General features: G+C 53.4%; 1 protein-coding gene across 1 annotated transcript in view; it reads right to left on the bottom strand.

Moving 5' to 3' along the window:
* Positions 1-18,020, bottom strand: part of CD82 (CD82 molecule) — a 74,056-nt gene that overhangs the window by 33,927 nt on the left and 22,109 nt on the right. Inside the window, exons 2-4 of the mRNA XM_011963274.1 lie at positions 10,974-11,056; positions 5,013-5,085; positions 63-187 (exon numbers count right to left, since the gene is read on the bottom strand). Of these exons, the coding sequence (XP_011818664.1) occupies positions 63-187; positions 5,013-5,085; positions 10,974-11,036 (261 nt within the window). The 5' untranslated portion in view covers positions 11,037-11,056. The remainder of the gene's footprint in view (positions 1-62; positions 188-5,012; positions 5,086-10,973; positions 11,057-18,020) is intronic.

Below are 18,020 nucleotides of genomic sequence, written 5' to 3'. Positions count from 1 at the left end.
CAGGCTGCACTTGGCTGGATGAGAGGAAATGGGCATGCAGCTGCGGAGGGATCCGTACTCACCAGCCCCAGCAGACAGCGGACCTCGTTGACGGCGCCAATGCAGCCCAGGAAGCCCATGAGCATGGTGACTGCCCCCACGCCGATGAAGACGTAGGCCCCCATCCTGAGCGAGCTGGAGGAGGTTTCTAGGGGGAAGAAGAAGCACACTTACTAAGTACAAAATCAGTGGACCCAGCAGGTATAAACACCTGGCCTAACCGCCCAGGTCTGCTTTCCGATCCCCTCTTTGGAGCCAGGGTGTTGGGGTCAGCTGCATTCCCCTGCTGGCTTCTCACTGCCCAACAGGGAACCAGCTCACCCCCATTCCCACCTGTGTCCCTCCCTCCAGTAAACTTGCAATCCACACCCTCATCCAGCCTAAGCCCCTTCCTGGCTTTATTTGTTTCTTCGTAATGCTTCTCAGGATTGAACAGACTACTTTTCACTGATTCTTCTTGCTCATTGTCTGCTCTCCCCTTCCACCAAGGACCTGAGGTGCATGAGGGCAGAAGCTTCGCTGTATTCCCAGGAAACCCTCAGCTCGAACAGCGCCTCTCGCAGTGAGGTGCTGGGCACAGTGAGGATCTGCGGTATTGATAGACAAGGGGCTGGCTGCTTCTCCAGGGGCCACGGACGTTAAGATTGCAAGCTGATTTTTAACCCGCCTTCCTTCTTGTCCATATAACAACAAAAGCCAGCCTTTCTTGCCCACTCACGGTGTCTTAGGGGCTTTCTACACGCCGTCTCCAATTCTGACATCACCCTGCCTGGCAGGCACTAGCATGGCCCTTTCACAGATGAGAAAATGGAGGCTCAGAAAGGTGCACAGGCAAGGGCCTGAGCTGGAATTCGAAAATATGCAAACCTCCAATGCCACACCCTTTCTGCTGATGCACAGGGCACATGTATTGCTACAGGTGTGATGCATGTTCATTCAGCCAACAAATGTTTACTGGGTGCCCACTTCATGCCAGGCACCGTGCCAGTTGCTGGGGATGCAGAAGTGTGACTAACAAGGTCTGACATTTGTGGGTGGGGAGTGGAGACAAAAAGTACACAATACAGGGTTTCTGGTTGTGTTGGTCGCCATGAAGATACCAAAGCTGACTAACTGCAGAGAACTGCCCGTCGGGGAGAGGGTCGGAATGGGTCGAGGAAGGCCAGCCTGAGCCAGTGACATTTGAGCCAAGACTTGAATGAAGAAGTCAGCCAAGCAAAGATCTGTGGGAAAAGCACTCCAGGAAGAGGGCACAGCAGGTGCAAAGGCCTGAGGAAGGAGGAGCTTGGTGTATTTGAAGATTGGAAAGAAGGCGAGAGAATGGACCAGTGAGAGCAAGAAAGGAGCCCGGGAGGAAATGATGCTTAGGAGGTGCAGGGATGGGCCTGATGGCTAAGACCTTCTTTAGAGTCACCCGTGGACAGGCCCATTCCAGGAGGTGGAGGTCAGGAATCCAGCAGGGGCACTTGGCCAACATTTCCTAAGACACCCAACCCATCACACAGGGTAAAGCTCATATCATCTCTAGCTCACCAGCATGGGTATGCTGTACCCCCAGCATAGGACACACCTGGAGGGTGAAGATGCTGGCATCTCCAGAACGTTGGAGAGCAGTGTGGATCAGAGGAGCCTCTTAGGGATGCAGATGCTTACGTCCGTTACAACCCGACCAAGACGCTCCCAGCAGAAGGCCAAGGACCTGCGTTTTTAACCTGCGCCCCCTAAGCACTGAGGCACAGCCAGGACCAACCCCTTGACCATCAGCAGGGAGAATACAGGCCTGGGGCTGGCCATGACTCCCTGCGGATCCTGGAGAGGCCGAGGTCCCCACCTTGGTCCCCACAGGGTGTTATTGCCCTTGAGGAATAACGATCAAGCTGGAGGATGGGAGGGAGTCTGTGGGATTCAGCTCCACTTCCTGATTACAGACAGAATGTTCTGGAGCTCAGGAAGAGCTCTGGCCAACCCACCCTACTCTCAGGCTTCCTCCACCCAGTTCCTCACAGGAGCCCCCCACCTTCCTCGGGGTGAGTGCGCGGACCTCCTGGCACTGAGCCCCAGCCATCAGCGTGGGCAGGGAGAGGCTGTCAATTCCACTTTTCCTAAACTTCCTGGGTTTGGCTTCCAACAATTTCTCCCAGTGACTACTCCCAGAAAAAAGAAACTGGCATTGCCCAGACAGCCGCTGTGTGCCAGCCCCAAACAGGGCCCTTTATCCAAAGCATCCTGCCTAATTTCAGCAACCGCTCTCTGCGGCTGTACTCACATCCTGATTTGTCTGCAAGGACCCTGAGGCTCAGAGAGGCTAGCAGGCTGTAAGCTGCCTGGCAGGCAAGGCCCAGGGCTGAGACCCCAACTCAGATCCTTCCCCCGGGAGACCAGACGAACTGCGAGGTCTCTGTATCTCAGAACATTTCATTGATGCCTTTCCCTGTCCCCCCAGGATCCCAGGCCTACCCCAAATCTGAGCAAGCTGACTTAGGAAGTAGGTGAGGGTATGTTCCGGGGTAGGCCATCCACAGGGCATGGCAAAAACAAAACAACACAAAACACCTTTTAGTCTTCCTGGGCCTAGAAGGAACCAGGAAGGTAGAAAGGAGGTGACCCAAACAGAAAGGGATGAGGGATCAAGAAAAGTAGATTCCAATCCCAGCTCTGCTGCCAACACGCTCTGACCCTGGGCAAGCCATTTTCTATTTCTTTCTCTGTAAAATGGGTCTAAAGCCTGCTACTTGAGGATGGCAAAAGGATTAAATTGTATTATAAAATTTAGCTAACCATCACGTATGTAGGGTTTTTCACTGGGGGCTGTCCTAAACTCTTTGCAGATAAAAATGACAGGCTCATTTAATTTCTCACAATAACCACAGAAAGTGCACTCTGCTATGATCCTCATTTTACAGGTGAGGAGGCACAGAGAGGTGAAGCAATGTGCTGAGGGTCACACAGCTAGTGGACGGCACAGCCGCGAATCGAACCCCGCAGTCAGGCTCGAGTCTGCTCTTCACTGCAAAGTGCTTCCTCTTACTAAGGTACTAACCAGTGAGTGGCATGTGGCTGCAGAACCATGTGGTCCAGGGGTCCAAGGCACGGGCCCGGAAGCTAGGCTACCTCATCTGCAGCCAGCTCCCCTACCTGCTTGCTGTGTGCAAGTTACTACACCTCTCTGTGCTTCAGTTTCCTCCTCTGTAAAATGAGGATAGCAACACCCAGCCCCATGAACTCAGAGCAGGGATTCAACTCGGCAGGGAAAGAGCTATCCCCAGTTCTGCCCCTCAGCTGCTCCGTGACTCTTAGCAAATCATTTTCCCCACCTCCGGCCTCAGCTTACACAAGTGCCTAGTGACCGGGCTAGAGGATCAGTGTTTCTGAACCCTGGCTGCCTGGGGAATCCACCTGGGGAAGTTTTTAGAGAACACCAGCGCTCAGGCTCCCACGCACACCGACCGTCAGGTCCCTCGGGGCGGGTGGGGCTCGGGCTGAAGCATTTGTAAAATGCACCCTCTACTGCAGACAGTAGACCTTTAAGGTCTGGCCAGCTTGAGACTGTCAGACCCGAACAGGGAGGAGGCCAGAGCCGCAGTAGGAAGCTCACCCCACTGCACCAGCTGTGGGGCAGGGCGCAGAGGGCAGAAATGTGGGTGGGCAGGCTGGGCCTCTGGACTTTGCCCTGGGGTGCAGTGCCTGCTGGGTTGGGCCATGACTCAGGAAGTAGAGAGCTGGCCTCATGGGGCCAAGGAGGGTGTGTCACAGGCCGGGAGAGTGTGGGGGGCATGGGTCGCCCACCCACCCTAACCCCAGAATGGAGGGTGAAAGCGGGTGAGACTGGTAGCCCCGGGGTGCATCAGCTGTGGCTAGAGTGTGGATCATCCTTGCTTTCCATCTCCCGGAGGGGAGGCCTAGCCCCTGGGGCCAGGGGGACAGATGTGGCCTCTCCATCATCACATCTTAGCCAGGTTCCGCTTTATGTAAATCAAGCAGCTGTCATGGGCCACATTCCAAACCAGCTGCGCAGCTGCTGGGAGAAGTGAGCCAAGGCCGCACTCGGCGAGGGGAGTGGCACGGCTGTCCCCTGGGGGATTCTGCTGTGCCTCCCTCCCACCACAGGGAGCCCCTGAGAGGTCAGCGCAGCAGGCCCTGACGGCTTCCTGGAGGAGGCTGAGCAGGCACGGAAGGGCTCTTATCCCTGCAGAAATGCCTTGGGCCCCTTTTCTTCTGCCTCTAAAGAGTGAGAGAAGGGGTTTCCACACTGTGGCTCACCCTGCCCTGTGTTGCATTTAGGACCAAAGCGCTTGGAGTTTGAGTCCCACACCCACCATTTAGAAGCTATGTGAACTTCAGCAAGGGACTTAACCTCTCTGAGCCTCTGTTTCTTCATTGGCAAGGCGGGAATAGAAAAGTATCTACCTCAAAGGGCTGTGGAGGGATTAAGACAGTTTATCGGTACAAACTGCTTGGCACATGAGGAGCATGATAAGTGGTGACTGTGCCTGGAACCTTCCTCATCCGTGCACACACCTGACCCACCGAGCTGCTGCCGGGCTCATAGCGAAGCACCACTCACAGCAGGTGCTTCATCTGCCCCTGACTACCTTTCTTACATCTCTGTGAAATGGGAGGGACTGTTGTCTACATTCTGCTGGATGGGCAAGTGAAAGGACAGAGAATGTAAGAGGCTTTCCTAAGGTCAGGGCCAAGGAAAGGGGCCAGGAAGAGAAAACAAGCCTCTCTCATCTCCAGTGTTCCCCCAGACAACAGCAGCTTTGTTTGGGGAAGAAGAGAAAATTCCTTTTGGAAACCCTTGCAGAGAGAGCCATGGGCAGTGGTCGGCAGCAGGACCTGGCTACATCCCCGAGGTCAGTGGGAAAAGCAACAGGCATTGAAGCCGAAGCACTGATGGGAACAGCTGTGCCTGCGCCCTGGCCCTCCCCTCTCCAGTGGGCCTGGGTCTGGGGAAGCTGAGGGGTTCTTACGCAGGACAGAGATGAAACTGCTCTTGTCGGCCAGGATCCACACCCCGAAGCCCAGAATCACTGCGCCCAGGATCTGGAAGGAGAATGGAGCAGTTAATGGGGAGCCAAGCCAAGATGGGGTGAGAGCCCTCCCCCTGCCAGCTGTCCCTGCAACCCAAGTCAGAGTGGGCAGGACAGGGGGCCACAGAGGGTACCACCTCCACCCTTCTCCACCCTTCTCCAGGGATGTCCAGATGGCCTCAGGTCCCACACCGCAGCAAGCCAGACACCAGGACCCTGGGCAGGGAATCCCTCCTACCTCCCATCTTGCCCCCCTCCACCATGTGTGATTTAGCCGAGCCTCCTGGTGCAGCCTCCTGCCAGGGGCACCCTTCCTGCCGTATCTCCTGGCTCTTTTCTCAGCTCATCCCCCCCACTCCACCCAGTTCAGGGCCTAGGAGCTCCCCAAAAAAGAAAAGCTCTGAGGAAGACCCTCCGTGGACTTGAACATCAAAGCCCAACTCATCCCCAGGTCTGAACAATGGGGCCACCTGCCAGAGGAGCCTTCTCTGACCCCCTCAGGCAAACTCAGGTGCCCCCATTCTATAGCAAGCACTGTCCGGCCCTTCTTAGTCATTCCCACTGGGTCTAACTGCTATGTTAGTTTATCTGGATAGACTGTGAGCTCCCTGAGGGCAGGGCTGGTTGGAGACAGCTCTGTATCCCCAGCAGCTCTATAGCACTGGGTGCTAAGCAGCTGGGGGAATGAATGAGCTCATGAACCAAACTGTAAATGCAGGACTAGAAAGGAAAATGAAGGTCAGGCGTGGTAGCTCATGCCTGTAGTCCCAACACTTTGTGAGGCCCAGGCAGGAGGATCAGTTGAGCCCAGGAGTTTGAGACCAGCCTGGGTAACACAGTGAGACCTCGACTCTACAAAAAATTTCAAAAATTAGCCAATGTGGTGGTGCACGCCTGTAGTCCCAGCTACTGGGGAAGCTGAGGAGAGAGGATCACTTGACCCTAGGGAAGTCAAGGCTACAGTGAACTGTGTTCATGACACGGCACTCCAGCCTGGGTGACAGGGCAAGACCCCCTCCTTCTGCCCCCCCATAAAAGAAAAAATGAATGAGGGGTTACAAAAAAGGATCCCAAGCCCAGGGATTCCCTGCCTCTCTCCCATCTACCAGGGCTGAGCTCATGTCCCCGGGTGGAGTCCCAGCCAAGATCCACCACCTACAAAGCTGGCGAAGGCTGGGCAAGTGCCTGCCATCTGGGCAAAGGTGCAGGTTCCCTTTGGAGGTGGGGGTGGCCCTGTGTCAGTCCACAAGGCTGGCCATTAGTGGGGGCCTGGACGGGGCCCACCTGGTGGATGACCCATCTTGAAACTCCCACCTGTATCACCAGCCCTGGGTTCCCACCTCAGCCATCATCCCATAATCTCAGGTCTGAGGCCAGCAGCTGCCTTAGAGCCCTGAGCCTGAGGCTGGCCTGGGTGCAGGGTCTCTATTAGTCTCATTCTATCATTATGAAAGACCAGAGCCAGGACCGGTCCAAGGCACAAGGCACCTGCCTCAGGTATAACACATGAGGGAGCATCAGAAACTCAGGAATCAAGAGAAATAATATTTTGCAGCAATACTTTATTTATTTATTTATTTATTTATTTATTTATTTATTAATTATTTATTGAGATGGAGTTTCACTCTTTTTGCCCAGGCTGGAGTGCAATGGCGCGATCTCAGCTCACCGCAACCTCCGCCTCCCGGGTTCAAGCGATTCTCCTGCCTCAGCCTCTCGAGTAGCTGGGATTACAGGCATACGCCACCATGCCTGGTTAATTTTTGTATTTTTTAGTAGAGACGTGGTTTCTCCATGTTGGTCAGGCTGGTCTTGAACTCCTGACCTCAAGTGATCCACCCGCCTCGGCCTCCCAAAGTGCTGGGATTACAGGCATGAGCCACCGTGCCCAGCCATGCAGCAATACTTTAAAAAGAAAATTAAGGGCCAGGTGCGGTGGCTCAACCGTAATCCCAGCACGTTGGGAGGCCGAGGCAGGTGGATCACCTGAGGTCAGGAGTTCAAGACCAGCCTGGACAACATGGTGAAACCCCGTCTCTACTAAAAATAAAACACATTAGCTGGGTGTGGTGGTGGGCACCTGTAATCCCAGCTACTCAGGAGGCTGAGGCAGGAGAATCACTTGAACTCAGGAAGCGGAGGTTGCAGTGAGCCGAGGTCACCCCATTGCACTCCAGCCTGGGCAACAAGAGTGAGACTCCATCTCACAAAAAAAAAAAAAAAAGGCCAAAAATCCATGATTAATGAACTATTAAACTTTGAAATAAAATGTTGACAGTACCAGTATTATTGATGTTTCCTTTTGCCCCAGGGCCCAGGTGGCTCGGTAGGGGGTTGCCTCTCTCCTGTTAACCTTGTACTTGCTGCCTTAAAGACCACTGTGGGTGATGACTACAACCACAAAGGGACAGTGATCACCCCATGTCTGCCCCCCAGTGTCTCCCACCAGAATCATTACTGAGGTATTATATGCCCTCTCCTCTCTCCCAGTGAGACGGGCCTTGTCATTGTCCTCATTTTATACACAGGGAATTTTATATGAGGCCTTGATTTTATCCATCAGGTACTGGAAACCAGACGGTGACAGGTGAGCTGTAGGGATATTTTGGATCCATCCTTAGCCTTCACCCAGAAAGCCAGTCTCGGGACTGAAAAGCCCCTGAGACACTGGGGAGGAGAAGGGTCTGCTGGAAGGTGGGTCTACCTTAATTTGCATAGCTGGGGGAAATGGGGGCTTTCCAGGACCTGGGAGTTTGGTTCCCCAAGACTCCTGCAACCCTACTCAGCCCACCACCACCCCACAACACAGCGAGGCAGGGGCCAGTGCTCAGGCCCACATCTGCTCCCTCTGCACCTCAGACCCATGTGGGCAGAGCCCCTGCCCCGTTCCCTCCCGCATTCACACACAGGGTGGGACAGGAGGGAGGACAGCCCCACCTAAAGGGAATGGGAGGCAGGACAGAAAATCCCCTCTGGGCACACATAATCCCAGGTAGATCAAAACCCCACACTCCTCAGCTGGCTCCTCAGCTTGCCAAGAGGAACCCGGAGAGCAAAGTCCCCAGGGCTACCCGTTCAGTCCCTCTGCAGGTCTGATGACCCCAGCCTGATGGGCAGGTGTGCCTGGATCAGCCACAGGGCTGTGGCAGAGCCAGAAAGGAGGCTGGACAGTCTACCAGAATGGGCAAGGCACCATGGCACCCGCTTTTCCTCTGTGAACCAAGACTGGGGCTGTGGGGCAGGCCCCATGTTAATCACTCCCCAGACCTTCTCCAATCCCCAGATGGGACCCAGCCAGGAGACAGGACCCTCAGAGCAGAGAGCTTCCTTCCCCAGCATGGCCGCAGCACCAGCGCCTCTGCATTTCGTTGGACCTAGGAAAAGTGGCAATGTGCTGGGGAGTCTGGAGTCCAGAGGGAGTATAGGCAAAGACATACAGGTGCACATGCGCGCAGGCGCGAGCACACATAGCAGCCACGGGGATTTTTCCAAACCACAAATCCAACCACACAACCCCTCCCAATGTGCATAAAACAAAGAGGCAGGCTGACCCAGTCTGTGCCTGAGGAGGCGCACTCTGCCTTCACTGGCTGCCCCCGCTGCCAGGATCCGCCTCTCCAAAGCCACACCCAGAACCCCAGAAAGCCTTTGCTGACCTCCATGACCAGGCCAAGAGCCTCATCTGCTTTCCAAAGAGCCTATCTGTTCCCAGTACCCCCAACAGCTGCAATTTTTCATGCATTTGAGTAGTTATTTGACGGAGGCCCACTGCTTCCTAGGACACAGGCTCCGGAAGAACAGCAATCAGGGCGCTTCCGCCCTGAACATCTGAAGATACTGAGGTGTCAGATACACATTTGTTGAGGAGTAAACAAGCCCGTTGTGCCTCCTCCAGCCTTCCTTTTTCACTCTCACCCTCCTGTTATACAAGCTCCCCCTCTCCCCCTCCAGCCTCCTGATGGATCACCCTGGGCCCCAGTACACAGACAGTTAACACCTGACTCCTGCCAGCCCCCTGGAAGAGCCAAAAGGAGGCCATGCCCTGGCCAGAGAGCAGCTTTTCCAGTCCCTGGTTCCATAGGGCAGCCTGAGAGCAGGACAGAAAGGGACACCCTGGCCGAAACCACCAACCTCACTCCCTTTCTCTACTAGGGTCTTCCCAACCCCCACCGCATGAAGGAAAATTTCTTTATCCCTGAAACCCAAGCTCCGTGACCTAGTACTAGGCCAGAGCCCAGACCCATCTCTCTAGTCCCTAAAGCCCCCAGGAATAGAGCGACAGCGCTCCCCCTCTCCCTGACCCTCCAGTCCTGGCCTGTTGGCCTTTATGCTGGGTCTCAGCCCAGACACCAAGTGCTTGCCAGGAAAAGCTTGGCTTTGCCTGCATGGGCAGCTGCTTCCCAAAGTCCTAGGGCAGCCAGGAGGGACCTGACCGCCAAGCTGGGGAAGCCCAAGCCCGGCCTGGGGTGGGTTCCAGGCCCGGCTGCCATGAGCAGAGGGCCAGAGCCACAGTGGGGCCTCGTACAGTCCTCCAGGAGGGAGCTGGGGCCAGGGCCAGGGTGGACAAACAGCAAGGCAGGCAGTACCAGGGCTTCCTGTGTATGTGCACGCATGTGTGCACACTTGTGTGCAGGTGCCAGGAACACATGTGTACATGTCTGTGCATTGGGTTAAAGTCATGAAGGGGAATTTTTTAATTTTTTTTGTGTGTGTGTAGAAAAACAGGGTCTTGCTACGTTGCCCAAGCTGGTCTAGAACTCCTGGCCTCAAACAATCCTCCTGCCTCAGTCTCCCAAAGCACTGAGATTACAGGCAAGACCTACCATGTCTGGCCTGAAGGGGAATTTAGAATGATTCTTGTTTATTTCCCAAACTTTCCATAAACCATGTAACTTGTAATGTACCCCTCCCCCTAACAAGTAATTCATATCTACCGTAGAAAACTGGGAAAATACAGAGATGCATAAAGAATAAAATAAAAATTCCCAAGAATTCCAACATTAACATTCAGAGGTGTTTTCTTCTCCTCTCAAAAATACTCACTTTTTAATGAATATGTACATTTAAAACTTTGGATCATAAGAAACATCCTACTGTACAACCTGATTTTTTTTTTTAACACTATCGGGTAGACCATCAACACGGAGAAGCCAGTGCCCCCAACACTACTCCGAGGCTATGAAGTCCTCTCCAGGGCACTGTCCCCTCACGACACCCTCTCACACTCACACACACCCCACCATCCCGGCAACTCCAAGGCGAGAAGCAGTCCGTGCCAGGCCAGAGAGGAAAACCGAGGCCCTGGGAAAATCAGCGGTCAGTGTCCACAGAGCTGACCTCTGGACGGCCCATCTGTTGGGGGTGGGTCTGGGGAAGGAGGTATGTGCCCTTCGCTAGCCCAAAGCCTGGAGCCCTGTTGGTCACTCTACGCGAGCTCAGGAAAATACCTTCCCACGACAGGGATGGGGGTGTGATGGGGCAACTGGGGCCTCGAACTGTAACAGGTCAGTTCTTCACATGGGCAGGGTGGGGTCCAGGGCAGGACTAGAGAGATGCTAAGAGGCTTCTTCCAGCAGCTCCTGCTGTTGAGTTAGGGGGATGCCCAGGGGCTCTCCTCTCCCTCCCCATACCCACCTCCAGCCCTGGCCAGCCCAGGCTTTGGGTGCTCTAGGAGAGGGGAAGGCCGGGTCAGGAATCTAGCGCTTTGTCACAGGACCAGCTGGGAATGCCGGGGAATCTCCTTGCTACCCCCAGCAGGTTCCATTGAAGATAGTTCGTCCTCAGTCCCCACCCACCAAATCCCCCCAATCCCCGGCCCAGTCGGCTCTGGAAGGAGTCAGGCTGGGACGCCCCTGGGAGAATCTTTTCGGAGGTGGTCAGGGTGGCATGGGACATACTTACAAAGAAGATCAAGTTGAAGAGGAAGAGAAAGTATTTGGTGACTTTGATACAGGCTGAGCCCATCCTGCCAGTCCTGGAGCTTCCTGGGGGAAGAGAGAAGGCAGGCAGGCCAGTGAGGGGATCAGCTCAGTCTGCCCTTGGCAGCAATCCCAGGAGGTGGGTACTAACCCTGTCCCTGTCTTACAGGATGCAGAGGCCCAGAGAGGTTAGACAACTAGCCCAAAGCCACACAGCTAGGAAATGGGATCCCACGAGTAATCTCGTGTGCCAGGCACCTGATGCTTGGCAGTTAGGCTCTGGGTCAGCCACTGCACTGGGGTTGGGGCTGGTGGGAGCAAAATAACAGAGGGAGACCCTCACCCCTCACCTCCATGACCCAGGCTCTGAAACTTGCACAGATGGACTCTGTTGGAAGTCAGGGGGCCAGGAAGTTAGTGATCCATTGACAGATACCCAGAGCTGAGACCTGTGCTTGTTCCACAGACTCCCTCTGGGACTAAGGGCTGGGAGTTGTGGGGTCTGCCAAGGTGAGAAGGGGAATTCTGGCTTCTCAGAAAATGGGGGAGTGTCCCAGCTTCTTATTACAAAGGGAAGAAACATGCATTGTAGAACACCCAACAAATACAGAAAAAACAGAAATCAAGCAAAATGTATCTCACCCCAGAGATTAAAAACTGTCATCATTTTAGTAGCTATAATTCGTGTGTGTGTATGTGTATATGTGTGTGTGTGTGTGTGTGTGTGTGTGTGTGTGTGTGTGTATAACGAATGGTTCTAAACAAAACTGGGCTCATTCTGTATAGTGTTTTGTAGCCTGTTTTTTTCATTCTATGATCTTCACTCTCTGTATGTTGATAAAATGCTCTTCATAGTTTCATGTGTTGCATAGGCTTCCATCCTATTAGTACTTATTAACATTTGGGGGCTCACAGAGTCCCCCCAAAAATTCATGTGTAGTTAGCATTTTGTGATGCTAATAATTTCTGGGAGTTCATGGACCTCAGGAAACCCATTCAGGGACCCCAGTGGCCCCAGGTTAAAGTCCCAGATGTGGCCATCCCATAAAGCGTTTAACTGATACTCTAAGATCGGACACACAGGTTGTTTCCAAGGTTTCACAGTCTCCCCGATGACACAAGCTGTGCTTCTGAAATGACACAAACCATGCGTTGGCATGCTGTGCCCCCTCCACTCCAAAAGACCCCAGGCGAGGGGAGGGCCCCAGGAGGAAGAGGGAAGCTGGAAGCTGACTGTCCTCACTCTAACTTGAAGGCCAGAAAATCCAGGAGTGCCAACCGCCAGCCTTCAGACCCTGTGGGGCAAAGGCAGCCAGCATTGCCGGGCAGGTGGGGCCTGGACAGCTGGCCTGGGACAGCTGCATGGGCAAAGCTGGGCTGGGGGGTGGAGGGGAAGGCACCAGGCCCACTTGTGTTTCCCTGCCTTATGGAGGGGGAAGGGCAGGCCACAGAGCAAAGGGAAAGGAAAGCCAGAGCCTGGGCTTCACTCCTTCTTCCTCCGGCACTGCTTGAAAGTCTTCAGTTTCCCCAGCTACACACACGTTCCCTACTCTTTTCTGGACATGCTAACAATCAACAATCCTCCATCCTCCTTGTCAAGTGGGAGCTTAGCTCCCACTTCACACATCTCTGGTGATGGGGAAGGTGGCTAATGAGGAGGGCTCATGACCTCCCAAGGGGTCCAGTCCAGTTTTCTTTCCTCTAACAGCTTTGGTAGAGGAAGGTTTCTTTAAGTGCCTTTCTAAAGGGCAGATTCGGGAGGTATCACATGAAGCAAAGCTGCCCAAGTTAGGAAAAAGCTGCCTAGGTGGCAGTGAGCTTCCCCTCACAAGTGGCATGGAAGCCAAGTCTAAAAAAATACTCATGGGGGATTTAAGTGCTACATAGGGAGATTAGACTAAATGGCTCTTCCAGTCTAGGGGGCTCCAAGGCCTGTATCTGAGAACTGCAGAGATGGCAGGGACTCAGGAGCCAGGGCAGCGCAGCCCGGACAACTCCGCAGACCTAGAGAGGAGAAAACATGACTCCCCTGTGCCCAGAAAGCCAGAGATCTTCGATGTTCAAACCCCGTCCTGGTCTAGGAAGGCCTCCTGGGGCTCTGCACTACATCACGGATAGCTATTGTTTTTCCTGTCTCTCACCTCCCAGCACAGAGCCTGACATACCGCAGGCACTTCACAAACTTCAGGAACAAAACAGCAAGAGAAGAGAGATTCTTTCCCAAAGCCAGGCGCCATCTGTTTTTCTTTCCTACCACAGGTCTGCTGTGTTTCAGCCTGACCAGGTCGCCTTCTAGTAAACAACATGGGGCATGCCCCGAGAGACCAACCCAGGTTCAGTGCCCAAGCAGCAGTAGCTAAGCCACCCCTTCACCACAAGAACATCCACTAACTGCAGTCCAGCAACTAACTATGCGTCTCGGCAACGGGGCCATTGGCATCCTTGTGAAATTGGAGAAGTGTGGAAACAGTTCTTTGGCAACCCTGAGTCAGATCCATGGTGTTGCAGTTTCAGAAAGTCCGGGAAAGGGGTTTCTACACTTTCCAGCTCACACGTCCTCTGCTCAGCCCCACGGAGGGGGGCATTCGGCAAAGGGCAGCTTTTAGAAAAACAGTGAGTATAGGCTGGGCGCGGTGGCTCACACCTGTAATCCCAGCACTTTGGGAGGCCAAGGCTGGCAGAACACCTGAGGTCAGGAGTTCAAGACCAGCCTGACCAACATGGTGAAACCCCATCTCTACTAAAAACACAAAATTAGTCGGGCGTGGTGGTGAGTGCCTGTAACCCCAGCTACTTAGGTGGCACAAGAATTGCTTGAACCCAGGAGGCGGAGGTTGCAGTGAGCCGAGATTGCGCCACAGTACTCCAGCCTGGGCAACAGAGCGAGACTGTCTCAAAACAAAAACAAAAACAAAAACAAAAAAACAAAAATAAGAGTAAGTATGACGTCTATAAGGAGAAGGAGTGGCCGCCAGGGATTAGCAACCACTACAAGAGGCCATTTTCAGACATCATCCCCCATCATCCTCACAACCAGCCCAGGAAGTGAGTATTTCTGTCCCTGGCAGACCAGAGGCTCAGACAGGTTCGGTAACTTGTCCAAGTCACACAGTTCATAAGTGGCAGTGGTTTTCAGAGCCCAAGATCTTTCTTCTGTGAAGTGGTCCCTTCTGGGCAGTAGCTGGGATTATAAAGGGATCTCTGGGGATGGCTGGATTTCCCTTGTCCAGTTAGGTGTAAGGATGAAAGGGCTGCTCAGAGGAGCTTTGCTCGGAGGGCAAGGAGGAAGCTGGGAAACCTCGTCACCAAGGCTGACGTGGCTGGGCTGGTATTCCCATGATATTCCAGACCCTGGGCAAGCTTGGCTGGTCCCTTGGTCACGCACACAAATTGTATCAGGCACTGGGCTAAGCTCTTCAGAACCTGTACGTGCAAACGGAGGCACAGAGGAGAGAAGGAGCCGCCCAAGGTCACAAGTACGAGGACCGGCAAGGACAGGGCCTAGGCCGCCTGGCCTCTTACACCAATCCCACACAGGAGGCAGTTGGGTGGGTCTGAACGCTGAAATGAGAGCCAGGCAGCCCAGTCAAGTGGGACAGACCCAGAGGTACCTGGACATCACCTAAGGGAGGAGAAGGTGCTGATAACTGGAACCTGGGATGGGCGGCTCCCAGGCACACTGGCCAAGATCCAGAAGACAAAGTCTTCCTGCCCTGCAAGTGCAGATGCTTCTGCCTTCAAAGTGACAGGGAGCAGAGGGTGAAGAACAGCCTCCACACTCAGCAGGAGAGGCAATCCCACACAGACAAGGGAGTCAGCTCAGCCCGAGGCAGGGACACACCCAGGTCACCCATGATGGGCTGTGGCATCAACTTCAAGGAATCCGCAACCACCCCCAAGGTTCAAAGAGCTCCCAAGGTTGAATTCAGAAGGCCAGGGGTTATGCCTGGATCTGCCCTCCCATACTGAGAGCGGAGTCTCAGTCTGTCATCCATGAGACAGAAATAAGGATTGGTGTGGAGCCAGGGTTGGTAAACTGCAGCCTGCAGACCAAATCCAGCCCCCCTGCCTGTTTTTTATACGGCTTCTGAGCTAAGAACAGATTTCTCTTTTCTTTTTTTTTTTTTGAGACAGAGTCTCTCTCTGTTGCCCAGCCTGGAGTGCAGTGGCACGATCTTGGCTCACTGCAAGCTCCGCCTCCTGGGTTCGGGCCATTCTCCTGCTTCAGTCTCCAGAGTAGCTGGGACTACAGGCACCCGCCACCACACCCGGCTTTTTTGTTTTTGTATTTTTAGTAGAGACGGGGTTTCGCTGTGTTAGCCAGGATGGTCTTGATCTCCTGACCTTGTGATCCACCCACCTTGGCCTCCCAAAGTGCTGGCATTACAGGCGTGAGCCACTGTGCCTGGCCCAGATTTCATATTTTTAAACAGTTAAAAGAAAAATAAAAAGATTCTGTAATGCATGAAAATTACATGGAATCTAAATTTCTGCAGACAGCCATGCTTACTGGTCTGTCTGGCCCTTTACAGAAAAAGCCTGCCGGCCCCTGGTGGTGTAGGGGATCAAATGGTGCACCCGCAAGTCTCTGTAAGAGGGCAGCAAGGGTTGCCGGGCGCGGTGGCTCACTCCTGTAATCCCAGCACTTTGGGAGGCTGAGGTGAGCGGATCACAAGGTCAGGAGATCGAGACCATCTTGGCTAACATGGTGAAACCCCATCTCTACAAAAATACAAAAAATTAGCCGGGCATGGTGACGGGCGCCTGTAGTCCCAGCTACTCAGATGGCTGAGGCAGGAGAATGGTGTAAACCCAGGAGGTGGAGCTTGCAGTGAGCCGAGATTGCACCACTACACTTCAGCCTGGGCGACAGAGTGAAACTCCGTCTCAAAAAAAGAAAAAAGAAAAAAGAGGCAGCAAGGGTCAGGACCACCCTTGGCATGGGAACTTTGGAGAAAGAAAACAGCTAGCGGGGTGGCAGGAATTGATTGTGACTTAGAGAGAGAAGACACAGGATCCTTGAACAGGGGTTCAAATCCTGACTTTGCCAATGTGTGGCCACAGAGGAGGGACTTCCTGGGCCTCATTCATCTCCTAGGGGAGTGGAACTCCCAACTGGACTCCCGTCCTGAAGAGGGAGTGAGGTCAGCGCCTGGTACAGTCAGGACTCGGTGACCCAGAGCTGGGGCCGACATCTGTATCATCATCAGTTGACTCAGTACTTGCAGGAGAAGCGAGGGATGAGGATTTAATTTACAGATGACCTTAAACCAAAAGAATGTCCTCCAATGTTATGCTTTCTTGTGTATACTTTTGGTAAACACTGGAGAGTCTGGTCAAGCTTTCCTGTGTTAAAAACACCGACAATCCAAGGGAACGAGATGCAAGCACATCTTATGGGAAACTTCCAGAACAGTCACAGAGAACCGTGAGCAGCAGGATGGAGGTACTGATCTTTGTTATGGTGGTGGTGGTTGTTTTGAGGCACTCTCGCTCTTGCTCTGTCACCCAGGCTGGAGTGCAGTGGCACGATCTTGGCTCATGGCAACCTCTGTCTCCTAGGGTCAAGTGAGTCTCCTGCTTCAGCCTCCAGAGTAGCTGGGATTACAGGTGTGTGCCATCACACCTGGCTAACTTTTGTGTATTTAGCAGAGACAGGGTTTTGCCGTGCTGGCCAGGCTAGGTCTTGAACTCTTGACCTCAGGTGATACACCTGCCTAGGCCTCCCAAAGTGCTGGGATTATAGGCGTGAGCCACTGTGTCCAGTGAGGTGCTGATCTTATGTTATACTTGACACCAGGTAAATTGACCATTTCTGAGCAACTACAAGTTTAATTGACCAAATATATAATTTTATGCCAAATCAGTTTGTATAATAAAATTATTATATTAATATTTTGCCAACTTCTACTCATCATTTAACACTCATCTCCGAAATCACCACCTCCAGGAAACTTCCTACTCCAGCCAGCTTTGTCATCACTACCACTGCCAACCCCTGACCCCCAAGACACATGCTGGTTAGGGGCACTCCCTCTCTCCTTCCTTCCAGTGGCACTGGAGACCAGAGCAGCTCCATGAACAGGCTCTGGCATCAGGCTGCCTTGGATTTGAATGCAGTTCTAATGCCTCCTAGCTGTGTGACCATGGACAAGTAACTTAACCTCTCTGAGCCTCACTTTACTCGTCTGTGAAGTGACAAAGATAAAACCTATTTTGCAGCCTGGGTGCGGTGGCTAAAGTCTGTCACCCCAGCACTTTGGGAGGTCCAGGCAGGCGGATCACGAGGTCAGGAGTTCGAGACCAGCCTGGCCAACATGGTGAAACCCCTGTTTACTAAAAATACAAAAATTAGCTGGGCATGGTGGCAGGTGCCTGCAGTCCCAGCTACTCAGGAGGCTGAGGCAGAGGAATCGCTTGAACCCAGGAGGCGGAGGTTGCAGTGAACCGAGATCGCACCACTGCATTCCAGCCTGGGTGACAGAGCAAGACTCCATCTCAAACAACAACAACAACAACAACAAAAACCCAAACCCTACTTTGAAGATTTGTCCAGACGTTAGATTAGATCGTATGGGCAAACTGCCTACCACATGGTCAGCTGTGGATAAACGGCATTCCTGTAACAAAGTGTTGCACAGTCACTTTCTACTTGCCTGTCCATTTCCCCCGAGGACTGTGATACCTTGAAGGAGAGACTGTGTTATTTATGAGAACAAGGCAGATTCCCAACAAACGTTGCCGAATGAAAGACTGGGTGGATGCAAGGATGGATGGGTAGGTAGGTGGACGGATGGATGGACAGACAGATGGAGGGACTGCCACAAAGAACACCAGGGCCTTCAAGTTCTTGGCCACCTGAAGGTAGTCTAAGATCCACTGCCCCTGAGTCTGTAGGGACTGTTCTCAGGCCTCTTCTGCCCTTGCCCACAGGGCAGGTCGGGGGTGTGTGAGGTGCTCAACCCTGGGCCAGCTCTGAATGCCAGGACCTGCTGCTGAGCCTCCCCAGGGACCAGCACTCTAAATGCTG

Source organism: Colobus angolensis, unplaced genomic scaffold (genome assembly GCF_000951035.1).
Source record: "Colobus angolensis palliatus isolate OR3802 unplaced genomic scaffold, Cang.pa_1.0 Scaffold61, whole genome shotgun sequence".
In the NCBI taxonomy this organism is placed as follows: domain Eukaryota; kingdom Metazoa; phylum Chordata; class Mammalia; order Primates; family Cercopithecidae; genus Colobus; species Colobus angolensis.
The sequence above is the reverse complement of the archived record's forward strand: the minus strand, read 5'-3'. Positions and strand labels throughout refer to the sequence as shown.